The 16,662-nt window shown below is 40.7% G+C and overlaps 1 protein-coding gene across 1 annotated transcript in view; it reads left to right on the top strand.

Annotated features, from left to right (window-relative positions):
• CFAP47 (cilia and flagella associated protein 47) overlaps window positions 1-16,662 on the top strand; it is a 343,409-nt gene that overhangs the window by 9,123 nt on the left and 317,624 nt on the right. The window contains exons 4-8 of the mRNA XM_089508424.1: window positions 1,157-1,295; window positions 2,294-2,522; window positions 4,029-4,189; window positions 6,196-6,329; window positions 10,753-10,988. Of these exons, the coding sequence (XP_089364550.1) occupies window positions 1,157-1,295; window positions 2,294-2,522; window positions 4,029-4,189; window positions 6,196-6,329; window positions 10,753-10,988 (899 nt within the window). The remainder of the gene's footprint in view (window positions 1-1,156; window positions 1,296-2,293; window positions 2,523-4,028; window positions 4,190-6,195; window positions 6,330-10,752; window positions 10,989-16,662) is intronic.

Below are 16,662 nucleotides of genomic sequence, written 5' to 3'. Positions count from 1 at the left end.
CTTCCAACTCTATGATTCTATGGAGAATCAATTTAATAAATATGTGCTCAGTTAGGCCCTGTGAAGACTGGCACTTTGGACCAGCCCAGGGGTAGAGTCGGGGTGTAGCGTCTACACGATGCATGCCCTGGCTCCACCCCCAGGGTGCCATGACACCATGCACCATGCCACACAGTATGCAGTGTCACGGTGCTCCTCCATGCTGCATCTGGACAATATAGCGCCGAAAGAGCACTAAATAGCTGTAGCTATTGCGCCCTTTCCAGGGTGCAAAAACAAGCGGCCGCCCGCCTCACCGGGCAAGCTGCTTTGCCGGCGGGAGCCCGACAAACATTTCGCCCCAGCGCGCTCTGCTGGGGCGATCCCTCCACCCTGATTGGTGGTGCAGAGAGGAAGGGCCGGTCTTTCCGCTCCGCACTGCTCTGGGAGGGGGGGCGGAGGACCACTCTATGGTGATGACTCTGGTCCTCCAGGGCAGCCCATTGGCTGGGCTGCCTTGGAGAAGGAGCACATGATTGGGCCGGGGCCAGGGCCTATGTAAGGGCCATGTGGTCTGGTCCCGGTGCCATTTCCAGATCAGGGCCATGGCATGTAGTTGCCGCAGCCCCAATCTGGCTGAAAAAGGGGTGGCTGGAAGCCGCCCTTTAGTTCAGAATTGACAACCTTTCTACAATAGTCTATGTTTCTTTCCTCCTCTTCATTTTTAACATATGCAATATTCAAATACCCTTCATTGGAGTTTATCAGACAAGGGAAATTGGAAGTATAATCCAATGGCTATCTGAACACAATCATGGGGTTTCACGTTATTGTGTGTGATAGCCTACCACACACAATTTCGGGCAATGGCAAGCTATTTTCGGGCAATGGGGAGTCAGTTCAAACGCAATTCGAAGTCATGTAAATTCACTGAACTAGCAAATTCACATGAATGCATTCTGGCCCCACTTTATTTTCCTTCGAAATTAAGAAGAATTCCTCCTGTGTGATAAACTCCATTATGAGAAGACAGATGGGGATTGAGTCCTTATGGAGCAGACCTACTTGGAAGAAGAGCTGTGCAACTTTGACTTTGAGCTGCTCATGGGTGGAATGTGAGATAATGCTGGAACTAGTTGTTTCAATTATGATGTGCATCAAATGTCTTCTTTTAAAGGTACATTTGCCATAAATTATAAAGGAAGCATTCCCATTACTATAGAACCAACCAATGGAGTGGTGAAACCTCAAGCAGTACAAGTGGTTAAAATGGAGATTTGTACAGATATACCCAGAATAATTAACCAACCAGCCATGTAAGTCTATTGTTTCTACAATTTAGTTTTCATATTATTATTTTTAAAATTTACTTTCTTGATCATTCTAGATCAGTGATTCCCAAAGTGGGCAGTACACCCCTCCCTGTGGGTCAAGGAAAAGATCCAAGGGGGCAGTGAGGAAGAAAGGGGTGGCAGGGGGGTGGTGAAGGGGAAAGAGTGTGGCAGGGGGCTTTCAGTCAAAGTATTGGTGTGCAAGAAAGACATGAGGAACCAGTGGCCTTTGGGACCATGGTGGGGATGAGGGTTGCATAAATCTTCTTTTCAGGGCCCCTTAAAACCATCACACAACTTTTCTGAACACTTTGTGAGGTGGTGTCTCCTGCTCTTTGCCTGCCCTCATGACCTAGCTACCTTAGTTACATCTTTTGGTAGTAGTAGTAGTAGTAGCGGTGGAGTTTGGGAAACTCTTGCGAGGCTTGGGCATGGGGCATAACTTCTATGGCTTGGAGTAGCCCCATTTTGGGACAGACTGACTGATTGGACCAAGGAGCTTATGATGGTATGGGAGAAATAATGGCAAAAAGGAGCTTTCTAATTTGCACCCTATCATGGCATCCCATACCTGATCTGGACTTCTCCTGTACTTTAGTTTTGTGAGACAGAAATATTTTTTGGCAGAGATGGCTAAAAACCTTGTAAAATTATAAATCCCAGGATTTTGTAGCATGGAGCTAGAGCACTGAAACTGGAGTCAAACTGCATTATTTCTACAAGTGCAGATACACCCTAAATGTCACACACACACACACAGACACACACACACACAGACACACACACACACGGCACATCTTACCACTGGTGTGCTTCCTCACTAATAATTTTTCTTTTTCATTCTTGCTGTGGAATGCTTGAAGTAGGCAACTTTCATAGGTTTCAGCTAGACATTTGTTTATCATTTAGGTGCTGCAATGAAGCACAGAGTTCTGTACGTTTACTACTGTACTCTAATGTCTTATCCCTTGCTTTTACCCAAGTGTGGAATTGCAGGGGCAACCCAGTGTTGAAGTAATGATTAAAGCTAACATAGTGGAGCAAATTCTTGAGCTTTTGGGTGTACCTCACTCAGACACAATACATTGTGTGGATTTTGGATATGTCTATTTTGGAACCTCCAAGACTGAAGAAGTTATTCTTCACAATAAAAGCCCAGAGCCCATGGACTGGGTGGCCATTCTTCAGGATAATGCTGTTGGCACAGAGATGGTAAGGAAGCCTCTGTTTACTTTATATCCAGAAAACATCCAGGGGTAGCCATGTTCACCATATAGCAAATCTAGTCAAAAATCCACCAGTGATATTTTCATTGGCCAACCAAAATGCACAATATACATGTTGAAGACTTTTGAAGCTTCACTGTTTTCTTCATCAGGCAAGGTGTTACAAACCAAACAGGAGGGTCATAGGCCTGCATTTTGCTGTTTCTAGGCCATAGTCATAGGTCTGCATTTTGCTTTTTCTCTTCTTAGTTAAGATGGTATGGAGGGGCATATCTTGTAGGTTGGCATCCCCTCCTTCTGGCCTTGGGGCAACTGGGAGATCAAAGTCCAGGAAATTTAACATTCATTTGCAACTCAAAAAAGATACTTCCTTTGCAATCCAATATGTCTCCATCCTTTGTGAGGCCATGGGCCCCTTTGTAGGCAAAGGACACTAGATTTCTCAAGAAGCCTTCATGCTTTTGCATCAGGAAAACTTTAGGTGGTGTTGAGGTAAACATACCAATCCAGTCCAAATTTAAGAAGACAAAAATGTTTTACCTTTGTTGGGTTGAAACCTCAAGTAGGAAGGTCCCAGTCCACTGGCTCACTCTCTAGGATTTCCCTGTTGTGGCTATATTGTAGTACTGTATCTTAAAATCTGGATTTTTGATTGGATTTGTTTAATTTATTCCTGCATTTTGATACATATTTATCCATAAGAAGGGTTTTCCTTCCTCATGTATAGCATACTTGGAGGGTAGTCCAAAAGTAAAGAGATATTTGGATTTTCCCCTTTGGGTTCACATACTAAGTTACTGCCTAAATGCCAGCTGCCACCCTAGTTTTCTGTCACATTCTAGTGTGAACCAGAAATAGAACCTGAAGTGCAGATTTTACTGGGTTTGAGCTCAGAACAGATTTAGAGAGAATATTTAGCTCTCTAATGTGCAAGTGCAATTCTGTTCCCCCCAAATAAGTGAGTAGATAGCATCCACTCTTGGTAGAAGGAAAAAGAAGCTTTACAGCTGGGCAAAAAGTTGTGGTGGAACTAAAGTCTGATCATTGCCTTGGTGTTTTGTGGCCTGGCTTGTACCAAAAATCAATTGGAAGCCTTAATACATCTCTGTATACAGGGCACATATTGCAACCTCAGCCCCTGGGTTCTTGTAATACAGTACATGGGTTTCCCCATTGGATATGCTTTGCTGTGGAATATACTGTGGAAAGTTCTTATTTTTTAAAATAGATATGCCAGTTATGTGTACAAGACTTATTTTAAAATGACCCTAAAAGTACACAAGACTAGATGGAGTCTAGTTGTAGGGGCATGTTTTATCTAACTTTTTTTATAGTCCTTAGCCATTTTTCAGTACTGGAATCTTTTTTATTCTTTGTTTGCTGTTTTTGTATGTAACGTAATTGTAGCTTTATTTGTGTTTCCATTTGTTTGTTTCCCTTTGGGTGAAATATCAAAATTTCAGCATATTTTAAATTTTATAATATCTTATAGGGTACAGATATTCAGAAAAGTACAGATGCTGTTTTGAAAGACTTGCATCGCACTGATGGAAAATCTGGAGTTGATATTTCCACTTTGATTGCCTGTTTTCCTAATGAAGGAACACTACAACCTTATCAAAAAATTGTCATAACTCTTTGTTTTAGTCCAAAGTAAGTGGATAATGTAAATTCAACTATAATGATCAGTGTAATAAAATGTGATATAAATTATTTTAAAACAATCCTAAAGGTTTATGCCTCAAAACAGCTTTTGTTATCTTCGTAGAAAGTAACCTTTGTAATGAACTTGTTATTTCTCTCAAGATTATAGGGAAATTTGGTATTCAGAAACTAATGGCATAGGCAAGCATCCTCCAATACATCCCAAGCCACAGGAGGAGAGGGGAAGAGGAAGAACCCTGTTTCCTTTGGTTACCTGGCTGAAGCCAGAGCCTGCTATTAGTAAGCTCAAAATGATGTCTGCTGTAGTTAAAAATACTGAGGACCATGCAGACTCAAGGGTTGTGATAGACAGTAGTGCAGCTAGGTAATGGAGTTAATGAGGATTTTTCCACTGTAGCCCAAACACCAGGCAGTTAAGTGCCTCTGGGAAGAGGATTGGGAGGCCTGGAAAGGCAGCAGACAAGCCAAAGCCTGGAGGAGTTTACCAGCCCTTCTCCCTCCCTATAATAGAAGAGAGATCAAACAGGAGATAGGCCCATCGCTCATAGAGCAACTTGATAGGGTAAAGGTTGGACAGTCAGACTTTGGCCAAATAGGTCATTTCCTTGGCGGCAAATACAGCCCCAAAAAAGGAATCCTATCAGGCTACCTTTAAAACCAGGATGGATATACCGGAGCAGCAGCTTACTCCTGCTGTGTCTGAGCCTGGTACTGCATCAGTGTTTACTCTTTGCTGGCTCACTTCTCAAGGACAACCCTTGGGGTCTGATCCAGCCATACCACATCCTCCAGCAAGAGTATTGCCTGTGTTCCCTCATCTACCCGAAGTGACCAGTTCTCCAAACCTTCACTAAATCCTGGACTTGAGTCTAAAACCACCTACCTTTCAGAGTGGTATTACTCAAAGATGGCTTATCTAAACCAGAGGTTGAAACCCACAGAAATCTACTACCAGCTGGGACATTATCATGTGGTGACTTGGTCAGTTTGTGAGCCAGATCATATAACAACTGACTAGAAAGAACAGTACAGTCTAGAGTCACCCCACCATGTCCAGGAGTCAAATCCTTAAATGTCTGACTGTCCCTTTGTGTCCAGTCCTACATTAATCCAACTCTAGAGGCTAAGCAGCTGGCTGTGGGGGCCACAGCATGGATCTTTCCCCCTGAGCTGTAGCTCATGTTCCATGATGCAAATGTGAAGGGGCCTAAAAAGTCCAAGCCCTATAGCCTGTTTTTAGCCTGGAAAGCCTAAAAGAATGCAAGTAAGAAAGAAAAAGAAAGCGTTGGCAGCTGTGTGATGGTCAGATTTTGTTATACTTGGAGACACTTGAAATGTATCCAGTGAATGACAAAAATGACTATGCAGAACCAGATATGAGCTCATGGTTTCATAAATAAAGGTAGTGTTGACACATGATCATGTCCAGAGGAGGACGACCAAAATGGTGAAGGATCTGGTAACCATGCTCTATGAAGAGAGATTTAGGGAGCTGGCTATGTTTAGCATGGAGAAGAGAAGGTTAAGAGGTGATATGATAGCTCTGTTTAAATATTTGAAGGGGTGTCATATTGAGGATGGAGAAAGCTTGTTTTCTGTTGCTCTAGAGAATAGAACCCGGAGCAATGAATGCAAACTGCAGGAAAAGAGATTCCACCTCAGTATTAGGAAGAACTTCCTGACCTTAAGGGCTGTTCAACAGTGGAACACGCTTCCTAGGAGTGTGGTGGAGTCTCCTTTGAGGTTTTTAAACAGAGGCTGCATGGCCATCTGTCAGGGTTGCTTTGATTGTGAGTTCCTGCATGTCAGGGGGTTGGACTGGATGGCCCTTGCAGTCTCTTCCAACTCTATGATTCTATGAGAAAAACTCATAGATGTGGAAACCTTAATTATGACATTTTCTAACATTTTTATGTTATACTTCTTGGACATTGTTAAGGTATATGTCTGTGAGTATTTTCACCCATAGGAAGATAAAATTGTGAATTTTACAGGCAGCTGAAAAGGGAGCAGGATATTGAGAGAGTGCCACCAAGACAGGATTATGCTATCTTTCTGAGGTTTGAAATGGTGGGAAGTAAAGATGACTTCTTAAAAGCAGTGTCTAGTGAAGATATACCCACTAAAGGTATGGTATTGTTAAATATGACATAAAAATAAAGATATTACAACTGCTTTTGAATTTTTAAGGAAAAATAATGAAATTTGAATAAGATGTATATAAAACACTATATTATGAACATATCAATAATAGGAAAATGCAGACTTCTGATTATAGTTTGGCAAAAATCTTAGGCTTCTGATATAGTTGAAAAATATTTTAACAAAAGACATATACATACAGTTAATTCTTATTACTTTTCCCTGTTGAACCCCTTGGAGGTGCACCTCAGTCACAAATACTTGTATGAAGTAACAATTATTCTGAAAATTTATGCCAGACCAAAGAAACAAACAGAGCACTGTCTTGTAGGAGAGACTTTAAAAGGTGAAAAAGTATGACTGGGGAAGCTGTTTTATATTCCTATTTTTGAGATTTGCTGGAATCATATAAAATAAAATTGTTGTCTTTGAATTAAATAATTCTACTCCAAAGTTGGAGTGGTGGCACAGAAACACAAATAGCCAGATGTACAAGTCTTAGTCAGTACAGGTATACTTGTTGTAACTGAGGCCTAAAACATGCAGGCAAAAAAAGGCACCTTCCGCAAGGTTTGGGGGCGTGGTGCTTAGATGACGCATGCCTGCAAACTGTGCTGAAACTACCTTGGGGCTGATTTCTGCTTCTTTCCCGAGTGGCAGTGGATGCCCTTGGGGCCATAGTGTGTGGCTGCTGTGGCCCCAGGGCAATCGGCCAGGAGCAGCTTCTGGCCTCTCTGTCCTGCCTTTCTGTTTCATCCCAAAGTAGATGTGTTCCTGGGAGTTACTTCTTTAACAGAAAATTTGATATCAGAAGCAGAAATAACACAGAGAGATTATGAATAGGTTCCTACACCATGACAAAGAAAAACAATTTAACATCTATCAGCAAAATTCCCCCTGCCCCCCCAAAACTAACATGTGAAATGAAACAACCAGGGTCCTGTTGGCAAACAAAATAATCTCCCCCTGTTCCCACTGTGTTGATGATTCCAGATGATGCAAGGCCAGCATGCTGGTTCTGGATCAAACTGTCTGCACAACATCTGACTGGTTCAGCATCAAACTTGCTCTATGTCACCTTTATAATGTTTTTTTTTTAAATTCACCTTTTGCTCTGGATCATCCTGGAAGATTCAGAGCCCTCCCTTGTGATGCCAGGAGGCTGTTTATAATGCACCTCACTGTGCCATCTGATGTTGCAGCTGTGGCAGCAAATCACTCACTCTGAGATCAAAACAAGGTGCCCAGCCAGGCAGTTCTAGCACTGGGTGGCAATTTGCACACATGTCCTGCTATGCCATCCGACACTGTTACAGAGAGCCCCAGGTAATGGAGGATTGTCAGGGCAGTTCTGGGGCCAGAATACACCAGGCAGTGGTGCTGCTCCCAGAGTATTCTGATTCATGTGGATCCAGTCCAGATCATATAAGCCTTGCATAAATAAACAAAAACATTTTAAACCTTCTAGAGATCACTTGAAATCTTCTGCAACAATGATTCCTGGCTGCTTTTTCTTTCTTACAGCACCCTGCACTTTTTTATGATTTCCATTTTGGTTGCCAAATTTACAGATCTGTGCCTTTAAACTTGCTCGGGGTAGCTTGTGAAGCAGGCTTAACTGCTGTCCCTTTTCTATGTTTTTGCTGTTCACCCATATTCAGTAAGGGCTTCCAGAGCCACCTGCCGTTTGCATGCCTGTTGTAGGTAGGCAAACAGCCAACAGCAGCATTGACTATAATAGAATCCCATTCTTTCTCAGCTCAAGCTTTATTGAATTGTTTACTGAAGACATGCTGCTATGTTTCTCCAGGCCTCTTTAATGATTCTCCCAAATGTATCAACAAGGAAAAAGCTGGGAGAGGGGTGGGAAAGGAACGGAAGTACTGGTGATAGGTCCCTCGGTTCCGGGTGGTGAGATTTGTCAGCCTGTCCTGAATGGGGTCACGCTCCCCTTGAGGGACTCGGTGCGCAGCTTGGGAGTACTCCTTGATTCGTCGCTCCAGCTAACATCTCAGGTGGATGCGACGGTCAGGAGTGCTTGTTATCAGCTTCGGCTGATACGCCAGCTGCGCCCCTACCTGGACCGTCGGGACCTTGAAACTGTTGTACATGCTTTGGTAACCTCTCGATTGGATTTCTGCAATGCGCTCTACATGGGGCAACCCTTGTACCAAACCCGGAAGCTTCAACTGGTGCAGAATATGGCAGCCAGACTGGTCGCTGGTCGTTCCAGGACGGACCACATAACACCTATTTTAAAAGATCTCCACTGGCTACCTGTTCACTTCCGAGCTCAATACAAGGTGTTGGTTTTGACCTATAAAGCCCTAAATGGCTTGGGCCCAGGGTACTTGGAGGACCGTCTCTCCCCATATAATCCGCCCCGCACACTCAGAACATCTGGGACAAATTTGTTGGAGGTCCCTAAATTCCATCTGGTAAGGACCTCACAGAGGGCTTTTACTATCGTCGCCCCCTCATTGTGGAATAAGCTCCCTGTAGAGCTCCGTTCCTCTGCATCTTTAGTTTCTTTCAAGAAACAATTAAAAACGCACCTATTCCAGCTGGCTTTTTCACTTTAGGCAATAGTGTTTTTTCTCTGCTCCTTGTTCTTTGTTTTTCGACCCCGGACTAGTGCAATACATTGTCCTTTTCTTGCCCCTAGTGAATTGCGATTTGTATAGATTCCCGTTCATAACCCTTGTAATGATGTTTTTAGACTTTTATATTGTGATGCTTTTAACTGTGTTTTATTATTCTTTGTTTTGTAAGCCGCCTTGATCATACAATTGGAAAGGCGGGGTAAAAATAAAAACTATTATTATTATTATTAAAAACACTTTGTAAAAAGGAGTGTCTTTCTTAGATGCTTTGTTAACTAAGGTATGCCTATATATCATAACTGCAGTTACAGTGTGCACACTTTAGACCAATGTGTCAATTATGAGGCTGTTTGTACTGGCCCTATTTTTACATCACTTTAAATGAGAAATTCTGTGCAATACATCCTGCTCACACATGTATGCTGATAAACAGATCAAGTATGGATAATTTAGCGTTATTGCTGAAGCCAGGATTATGGTTTACAAACTGGGGTTACAAATTAGATTTAAATCAGGTATCTTTGATTGTTTTCGTACAGTAAGCTGTAATCCCCATTTCAGATGTTCACGTGGTTCCTTATACATGCTTTGGCTACTTGCAAATGGAAGAAAAGAAGAGGAGAGTCCCATTGTGGTTTCTTGGTTTAAAGTGATGTGTAAATAGAGCCATTGTATCTTCCCCCTTGGTTGTTTACAAATAACTAAAAGAGCATAATTTATGCCATTCTGAGTGGCAGCTTAATATCTGCATGTTTTGCGGATATCGTTGGTTCTTTGTAATATCTAAGGTCTTCTGGTCATTCTCATAATGACAAGGCAGACTTCTAGAGTATGGTAAATTTCTCCCTTTCTTATTTTTTGTGCCACTATTTTCTGGCTAATCTGGCTGGAAGTTTTATAATTCTGCAGGTATTTGGCTGAGAATTTGGGGTTTATTGATATTAATATCTATATTAATATGGATGTGAGAGCTGGACAGTGAAGAAAGTCAATAGAAAGAAAATCAACTCATTTGAGATGTGATGCTAGAGAAGAGTGCTAAAGATGCCATGGATAACCGTAAAGATAAACAAATGGGTCCTAGAGCAGATCAAGCTTGAACTCTTCCCTGGAAGCCAGGATGACTAAATTGAGGCTGTAGTACTTTGGCCACATCATGCAAAAACATGACTCATTAGAAAAGGCAATGATGCTAGGAAAGGTGGAAGGCAGTGGAAAGAGAGGAAGACTGCATGTCAGATGGTTAGACTCAATTAGAGAGGCCACAGGTCTGAGGCTGCAAGGCCTGAGCAGAACAGTAGAGGATAGAAGGTCTTGGAGATGTCTCATTCACAGGGTTGTCTTGAGGCTAGGTCAACTCAAGGGCATTTAACAACAACAACAATAAAATATGCTTTTATCCAGAGTTTCATCTATTTCTAATGTTTGGTCACTGCTAGAAGTCCTTTTGAGGACTTTTCTCAATTTCCTTTTTGCATGTGGTATATTATCTGTTTGCCTGGATCATTTTTAGATGCTAGGTTTATGCTTATGATCCAGCAGCTGGGGTGTTACAAAAACATTATTGTATGAAAAAATCATAATTGGGGATTTTATGTGCAATCATGAATTATAATTCATTATTATCTGCTTTAAGCCTTCTGTAAGGAACAGGCTTATATTAATGTACTCTCTGTATAGGTAATCATTTATAAGAGGGAAGATGTATACAGACTATCATTTTCTATGTATATAGTAATGTGTACACATGGTCACATGCTTCCCATAGGACATGACAATATTCTTTTGTCTCAATCTCTTTTGCAGCCAATAATCCTCATCAAATTGAATTGGGTTTGAGAGGCTCAGGACTTCCAGCGATGCTGACGTTCATCCCAGGACCTGTTGTTAATTTTATGGAGTGTTACATGGGTGAACATACAGATATTGTTTGTTCACTCAAAAATGAATGTGGTGCTCTTCCAGTGTCATATATTTTCCGTAAGATTGCACATTTTAATATTTGTCCTGAAAAGGGAAAAATAAAACCAAAATCTACCCAGGTACTATATATTTTTCTTCCATTCTATGTAGAATTTGTCAGATACTTATTGTATACACTCGTGTATAAGTTGACTTCATGTATAAACCAAGGGCAGGTTTTCAGACCAAAATGATAGATTTTGACATAACTCATGGATAAATCAAGAGTTAAACTTATAGGCATGTAACAAAAGTGAGGGTGACCAGAGAAAAGAATGTGCAGGGGGGAGGCAGACTGGGAATGGAACATCCTAGTGGGTACCTGCTCCTCTCGTCCTGAGAAGCCTTTCTCTTTTTGGGTGTGGGGAGGGTAAAAAAAATTAAAATCCAGTTTGCTCGACAAAACAAACAGAGAACTCTAAGAGCTTGAGCAGGGTTGAGGGGAAAGACATCCCTTGCTGTCATTGTGACTGCTGAATCCTTCCCAAAGAGGGAACTTGGGCTGCCTTTGTCATAGGCAATGCAGAGCAGTGCTGGGATGGTGGGAGGCACCATTTCTGCCGCACCTCTGGGGAGTGTATCAGCCGCCCAGATGAAGTGCTTATGTTGATTCCATTGCAAGGCAGAAGTGGGCAGGGGTTTGTCGCCTCTAAGCTGCAGGGACCCAAAAAGAGAAAGGCTCCCCATGAGGAAGGGAACAGGCACTCACCAAGCCATGCCAGACACAAGAAGAGGCTGAGGTGGGGATGCCTCTGCCTTGAATCTGCGGTTGATTAAATCTGGGAATCCTGAGCCTGTGGATACAGTGAGCCTACTATACTTACATTAACTCATGGATAAATTGACCCAGTATTTTGGGGTTGTTTTTTGATTAAAATGTCTAAGCGTGTACACCAGTATATGTGGTACTTAGTAACAATTGTGCAATGTTATATTATAAATTAACTACTGATTTAAAGTAATATTACTATAACAATGTTAAAGTGAATTAATGGGGGGCACTTATAAAAACAAAATGGAGAGAATTATTTTGCTCAGTACAGGATACTTTGCATCTTGTTTCTTAATGCACAAATATCTTACATGTCTTAAGCAGAATGTGATGAAGACAGTTTCTAAATATTGTTTTTCCTTCACCCATCCACCCCTTCATAACTGAGGATTTATTTTCTGTCACAGATGCACATAGCATTAGTCACATTTGTGTTTTCCTTTTCTTTCAGAGTAATATAATGTGTAGTTCAGGGTCAGAGTGTATGGTCTATAAGCCAAAGCCCGAATAACTCATGTAGGAGTCACACAACCTGACAGATTGTTTCTTCTCCCGCAAGACTAATTTCTCTGCTTTTCAGTTTTTTATCTCTTTCCTTGCTCAGAATGCAGATCTTTTTTTTAAAAATCTATCTAGTCCCAAGTTGCTGCTGTTACTGTTGTAGTTTTCCTTCTTTTCTTATCTCTGTACTTTGCTCCACTGATATTTTTTCAATTGTTTAAAATACCCCACTTGTTTTACTGTGTACACTCATTTTATTCCTTGTTCTTCTTGACTCTGGATCTGGGTAAGAACAAATGCATGATCCTACTAAAGCAAAGAAGTCAGTCTGATCAGTTGACATGTGAAAACAAATGGTTCTACTCTTGAGAAGATATGAGTTCTACAGTTTCATTGTCAGACTAGTGATGAGCATTCAGAAGCATTCAAATGTCCACCTGTGCAATCTTCCCTATATCTTAAGTGGGTGCAATAAAAAGAGTATTTTCATTAGCAACAGTGATAACAGCAGAGGAAATTCCACACATCCAGTAGAGTCAAGGAACGAACAGTAGCATGAGCAAGAGCTGGAATAAGAAATGAAACTACTGAAAAGTTTAACTAAAAAAAGAAGTATCATGTTCTCAGTAATCCAGATCTCTTCCCTTCTTCCTCCTAGGGGTGCATCTGCACTGTAGAAATAATTCAGTTTGACACCACGTTAAGTGCTGTCACTCCATCCTGTGGAATCTGGGAATTGTAGTTTTATGGAGTCTTTAAGCCTTCTCTGCCAAAGAGTGCTGGTGCCTCACAAAACCACAAAATCCCAGGATTTTGTAGGGTGGAGCCATCACAGTTAAAGTGTTGAACTACATTATTTGTGCAGTGTATATACATCTTAAGTCTTCCTCAAAAAAGGACAAATTTGCAGTCTTGGTTTCCTTGGCGGGCATAACACCTACCATTAGAATTTCCTTCAGGATTTTGGCACAGATACTATTTTGAACAGAGTCAATCTACTATTTCTACCTTTTCTATTCTTTCTGTCCCAGCAAACTAATACAATGGTTTCTAATAGGGTTGCATCAAACAACACATTTGTATTCTATACAGGTATGACAAACAATTTGTTAATGTTGTTTTTCAGAGGGCTTTTTTCCCTAGTTCCTAATGAATTATAACCTAATTTTCAACATTTTTCGTTGAATATACAATATGTTCTAACTCCAAATGGGATGATAAGTTAGACAGCCCCAAAGGTCAGGTGTTCCTAACCAATCTGCATGCAATTTGTTTGCTAGATTTGCCCTTAATTATACGTGACGAGTTGGCTTATAAATGTTCTATGGATGTTGATTCTTTGAAAGAAAACATTTAGGAGGCTATAGTGTCAGAACTAGCAGTACAGTTTTAATCACAAATGGGGCAAGGCTCCCAGTAGCAGGGAGAACAGCAGTCTTTACTTTTGTATTAAATATTCAAAAAGAGATAGCCTTGGTATTTAATATTCATTTTTTGGCATCTGCTTCTCCTCAAGATATGGTGAAAATGTATGTTTTTGAATTAAAAATGTTGAAGTGTACAGGAGAGGGTTTTATTTTTATTGAAAAGGAAGCATAAAGCTCTTTCACCCTTGCATATCTTTGGAAGTCTGTGAGGATTAATTCCTCTGAGGATACTGATGGGAAATGTTAAGGCAGCATAGCCTTCTGCACTCTTCTGAGCCAGAAAAAAAGAAGAGGATGAAGGCTTAGATTCTGGGAAATGTGAATGCATCTTCTGATAGACTATTTAATAATAGTCATTTTGTTCCTGTTCTGTCTAAAGTTATTGCTCATCCAGGCTTAAGCAGGATTACAAACAGCCTGATTCAGTTCTATAGGATGCCAGTAAGAGAGAACCTTTAGTCTTCAGAAAAACTCTGTTCTCTACTGAAGAGGTATCTTTTCCTACGATTATCCAAATGTTGCTATCATCAGAATGGGCAAACCCCTTCATGGTGGAAAATTGCATACAGCTGTGCAGAAGCTTTGTATACATTGAACAAAAAACCACAGATGACTTTAAGTTTCTTGTGGTAAATAAAAGATGAGGATAATTCTTTGTCACAGGAGAGGAGGATCATTTTTGTAGAAATTCAGAACAGACTTTTTGAGAGGTCTCTTGAAGCTTTAGCTTTGGTAGTTAGTGCAGGAACATCAGTATGCATGGCAGGGGGTTGGACTGGATGGCCCTTGTGGTCTCTTCCAACTCTATGATTCTATGATTGTTCCTTGCTAGAGCTGTTGTCGTCCAAAACATTTTGAATCGTCTTGGGTGTTTGTACCTGATGTTACTCAAGATTCTGTTTCACTTCTATCCTGTTTTGTAACAGCATCCACTGTGGTTCTCAGATCTTTATGAGCTAAACACCTGGACAAAACACCAGGGCTAATCTGATTATAGCACACCTAAAGGGTAGTCTCTTCTTTACAGATCATACCTTGCAAAAATATTAGTAGAAACAAAGGATAAAAAGACAACCATCTCTCCAGAACTATTCTTTGTAGTCTATTCAGTCTTTTTTATTGTTCATGAACATGCATGAGGTTTTTATTCCATTCTAGATCTTTATTTCCTGAATGCTTTTGTTCTATCTTCATATGGAAACCCTTCATGATGTTCAAATGGCTCTCCACCGGAATGATAGTTTAGCTTCAACACATTTAACAGATGCTTATCTTTTAGCTCCACTTTCTAACATCTCCAAACTTCTGAAGGTCCCTGAGATGCACCTATTAATAATAGGCATTTACAGTGCAGAGTTCTTTCATTTGTCCTTGCCTCAGTTCCCATGGTCTGTTCCAAGATTTTGATAGCAGGACTGGTACACTTCAGGGGATTCTTTTTTTTTTTAACTTTTTCTTTTTGGCTGGACCAGATTTGGGATTTTGGAGATTATCACAACGGGGAAAAAGGGGATGGAAAAGGCAAAATGCCGTGATAATTGCACAGTCGCACAAAAGAGTTTTAGATGACAATGTGCTCAATCGAGGCTTCTCCCAGGAATAACCAGCAATGCTCAAGCAACAAACCATTCATTGGGAATTCCTGTGAATGGCTTCTCATTAGTGTGATTGAAGCGCGATTGGGGAAGCAATTTTTAAAATTTAAATGGGCTGCAGGAAGCAACCAGGGATCTTTAGACTTTAAAATGACTGTTCACTTTTACTTTTAAATGCCTCTTTTGTTGCAGTGTTACAATTTGTTACAACGTCTCTTTTATTTACAGTCTTTCCTCTTATATATTTTCTGCCACTGCCTTGATTTCTCCCCTTCCCTTCTATTTGACTGGGGGAAATGAAGGTGGTGGTGGGGGGGATGGAGGTGGAGATTTGTTAAAGCAAAAGCAAAAGATGATTTTTGTGAAGCTGATTTTTGAGATGCAGCATGTTTACAACACGTTTATCACAGTTAGAAAGGAATGGTAATAAACAAGCAACCTGGGATCTTTAAACTTCAAAGGGACTGCAGGAAGCAAACCAGGATTAAATGGACTGCAGGAGGCAAGGCTGCATATGCAAAATGATCAATGTACTAATGATTCATTCATGAGTATGCACGAAAAGCAATTGTGCTATTCTTTGGCTTTTAAGTTTCAGAATCGTGCAAAAGTGAGAGTGTGTGAAACTATTGAGCGCTATAGCACTACTGTTTCTTTTTGTTTTCATTTGAGTACTTTTTGCTGAATTGGCCTTGGTGTGATAATCTCCTGTGTCTCAACACCTTAAGGAGGCAGGCTGTAGCTCTTTTGTTGATTTTGTGTACCAGAAAAGCTTCCTTCGCCTTCTATCAGCATATCACGTGTTTTCTATGAAGGGCTTTCTTTTGAATCCTGTGACAGCATTGACTTCCTTCTTGGAATCTTTTAAGCTTATAAATACTTTCTTCTCAAATTTTTGACATTTAAGATTTTAGAGGCAATAACCTCTGCTAGAAGAGTATCTGAGAGATTGGCTTCTTAGGTGCAATCTTTGGATTTTCTTCAAAGACCATTTGATGTTTTTTCTTAAAGTCTTTTCTCCTTTTCACTTCTCTCATAGTAGCTTGATTTTCTTTTGTCCTATTCCTGTCTTGCACAGAAGGACTTGAGAGTTTGGACATTCAGATGCTGTCCTTGTTTCAGTTTCTTTAGATAAGCTGTTGTCAAAATCTGCATTGGCACACACATAATGTATGTATATGAAAAATTATAAACAAAATTAATTAAAGCAAACAACTAAATAAAATCTGCATCTGCACAATGAATTAGTGCCTGAATTTTGATGGCATGAGGTAGGTGAAAATTACAAGGGCACTCAGCATTAACATTATTTGGCTGGATTTACAATGACTTTTTCAATGAATGCCATTTTGCATTCGGTCTGTCAGGATCTGGTCTGGAGTACCCTAGCCATCTTTCTCAGTTATTACAGATTAGACAAATTGAAGCCAGCAGAGACAGTTTTTGGAAGAAAGGTGTA

The sequence above is a fragment of the Sceloporus occidentalis genome, unplaced genomic scaffold (assembly GCF_023333645.1).
Source record: "Sceloporus occidentalis isolate IW3139 unplaced genomic scaffold, rSceOcc1.0.p SCAF_2, whole genome shotgun sequence".
NCBI classification, from domain to species: Eukaryota; Metazoa; Chordata; class Lepidosauria; order Squamata; family Phrynosomatidae; genus Sceloporus; species Sceloporus occidentalis.
Note: the sequence above shows the minus strand (reverse complement) of the source record. Positions and strands in the feature narration are given on the sequence as shown.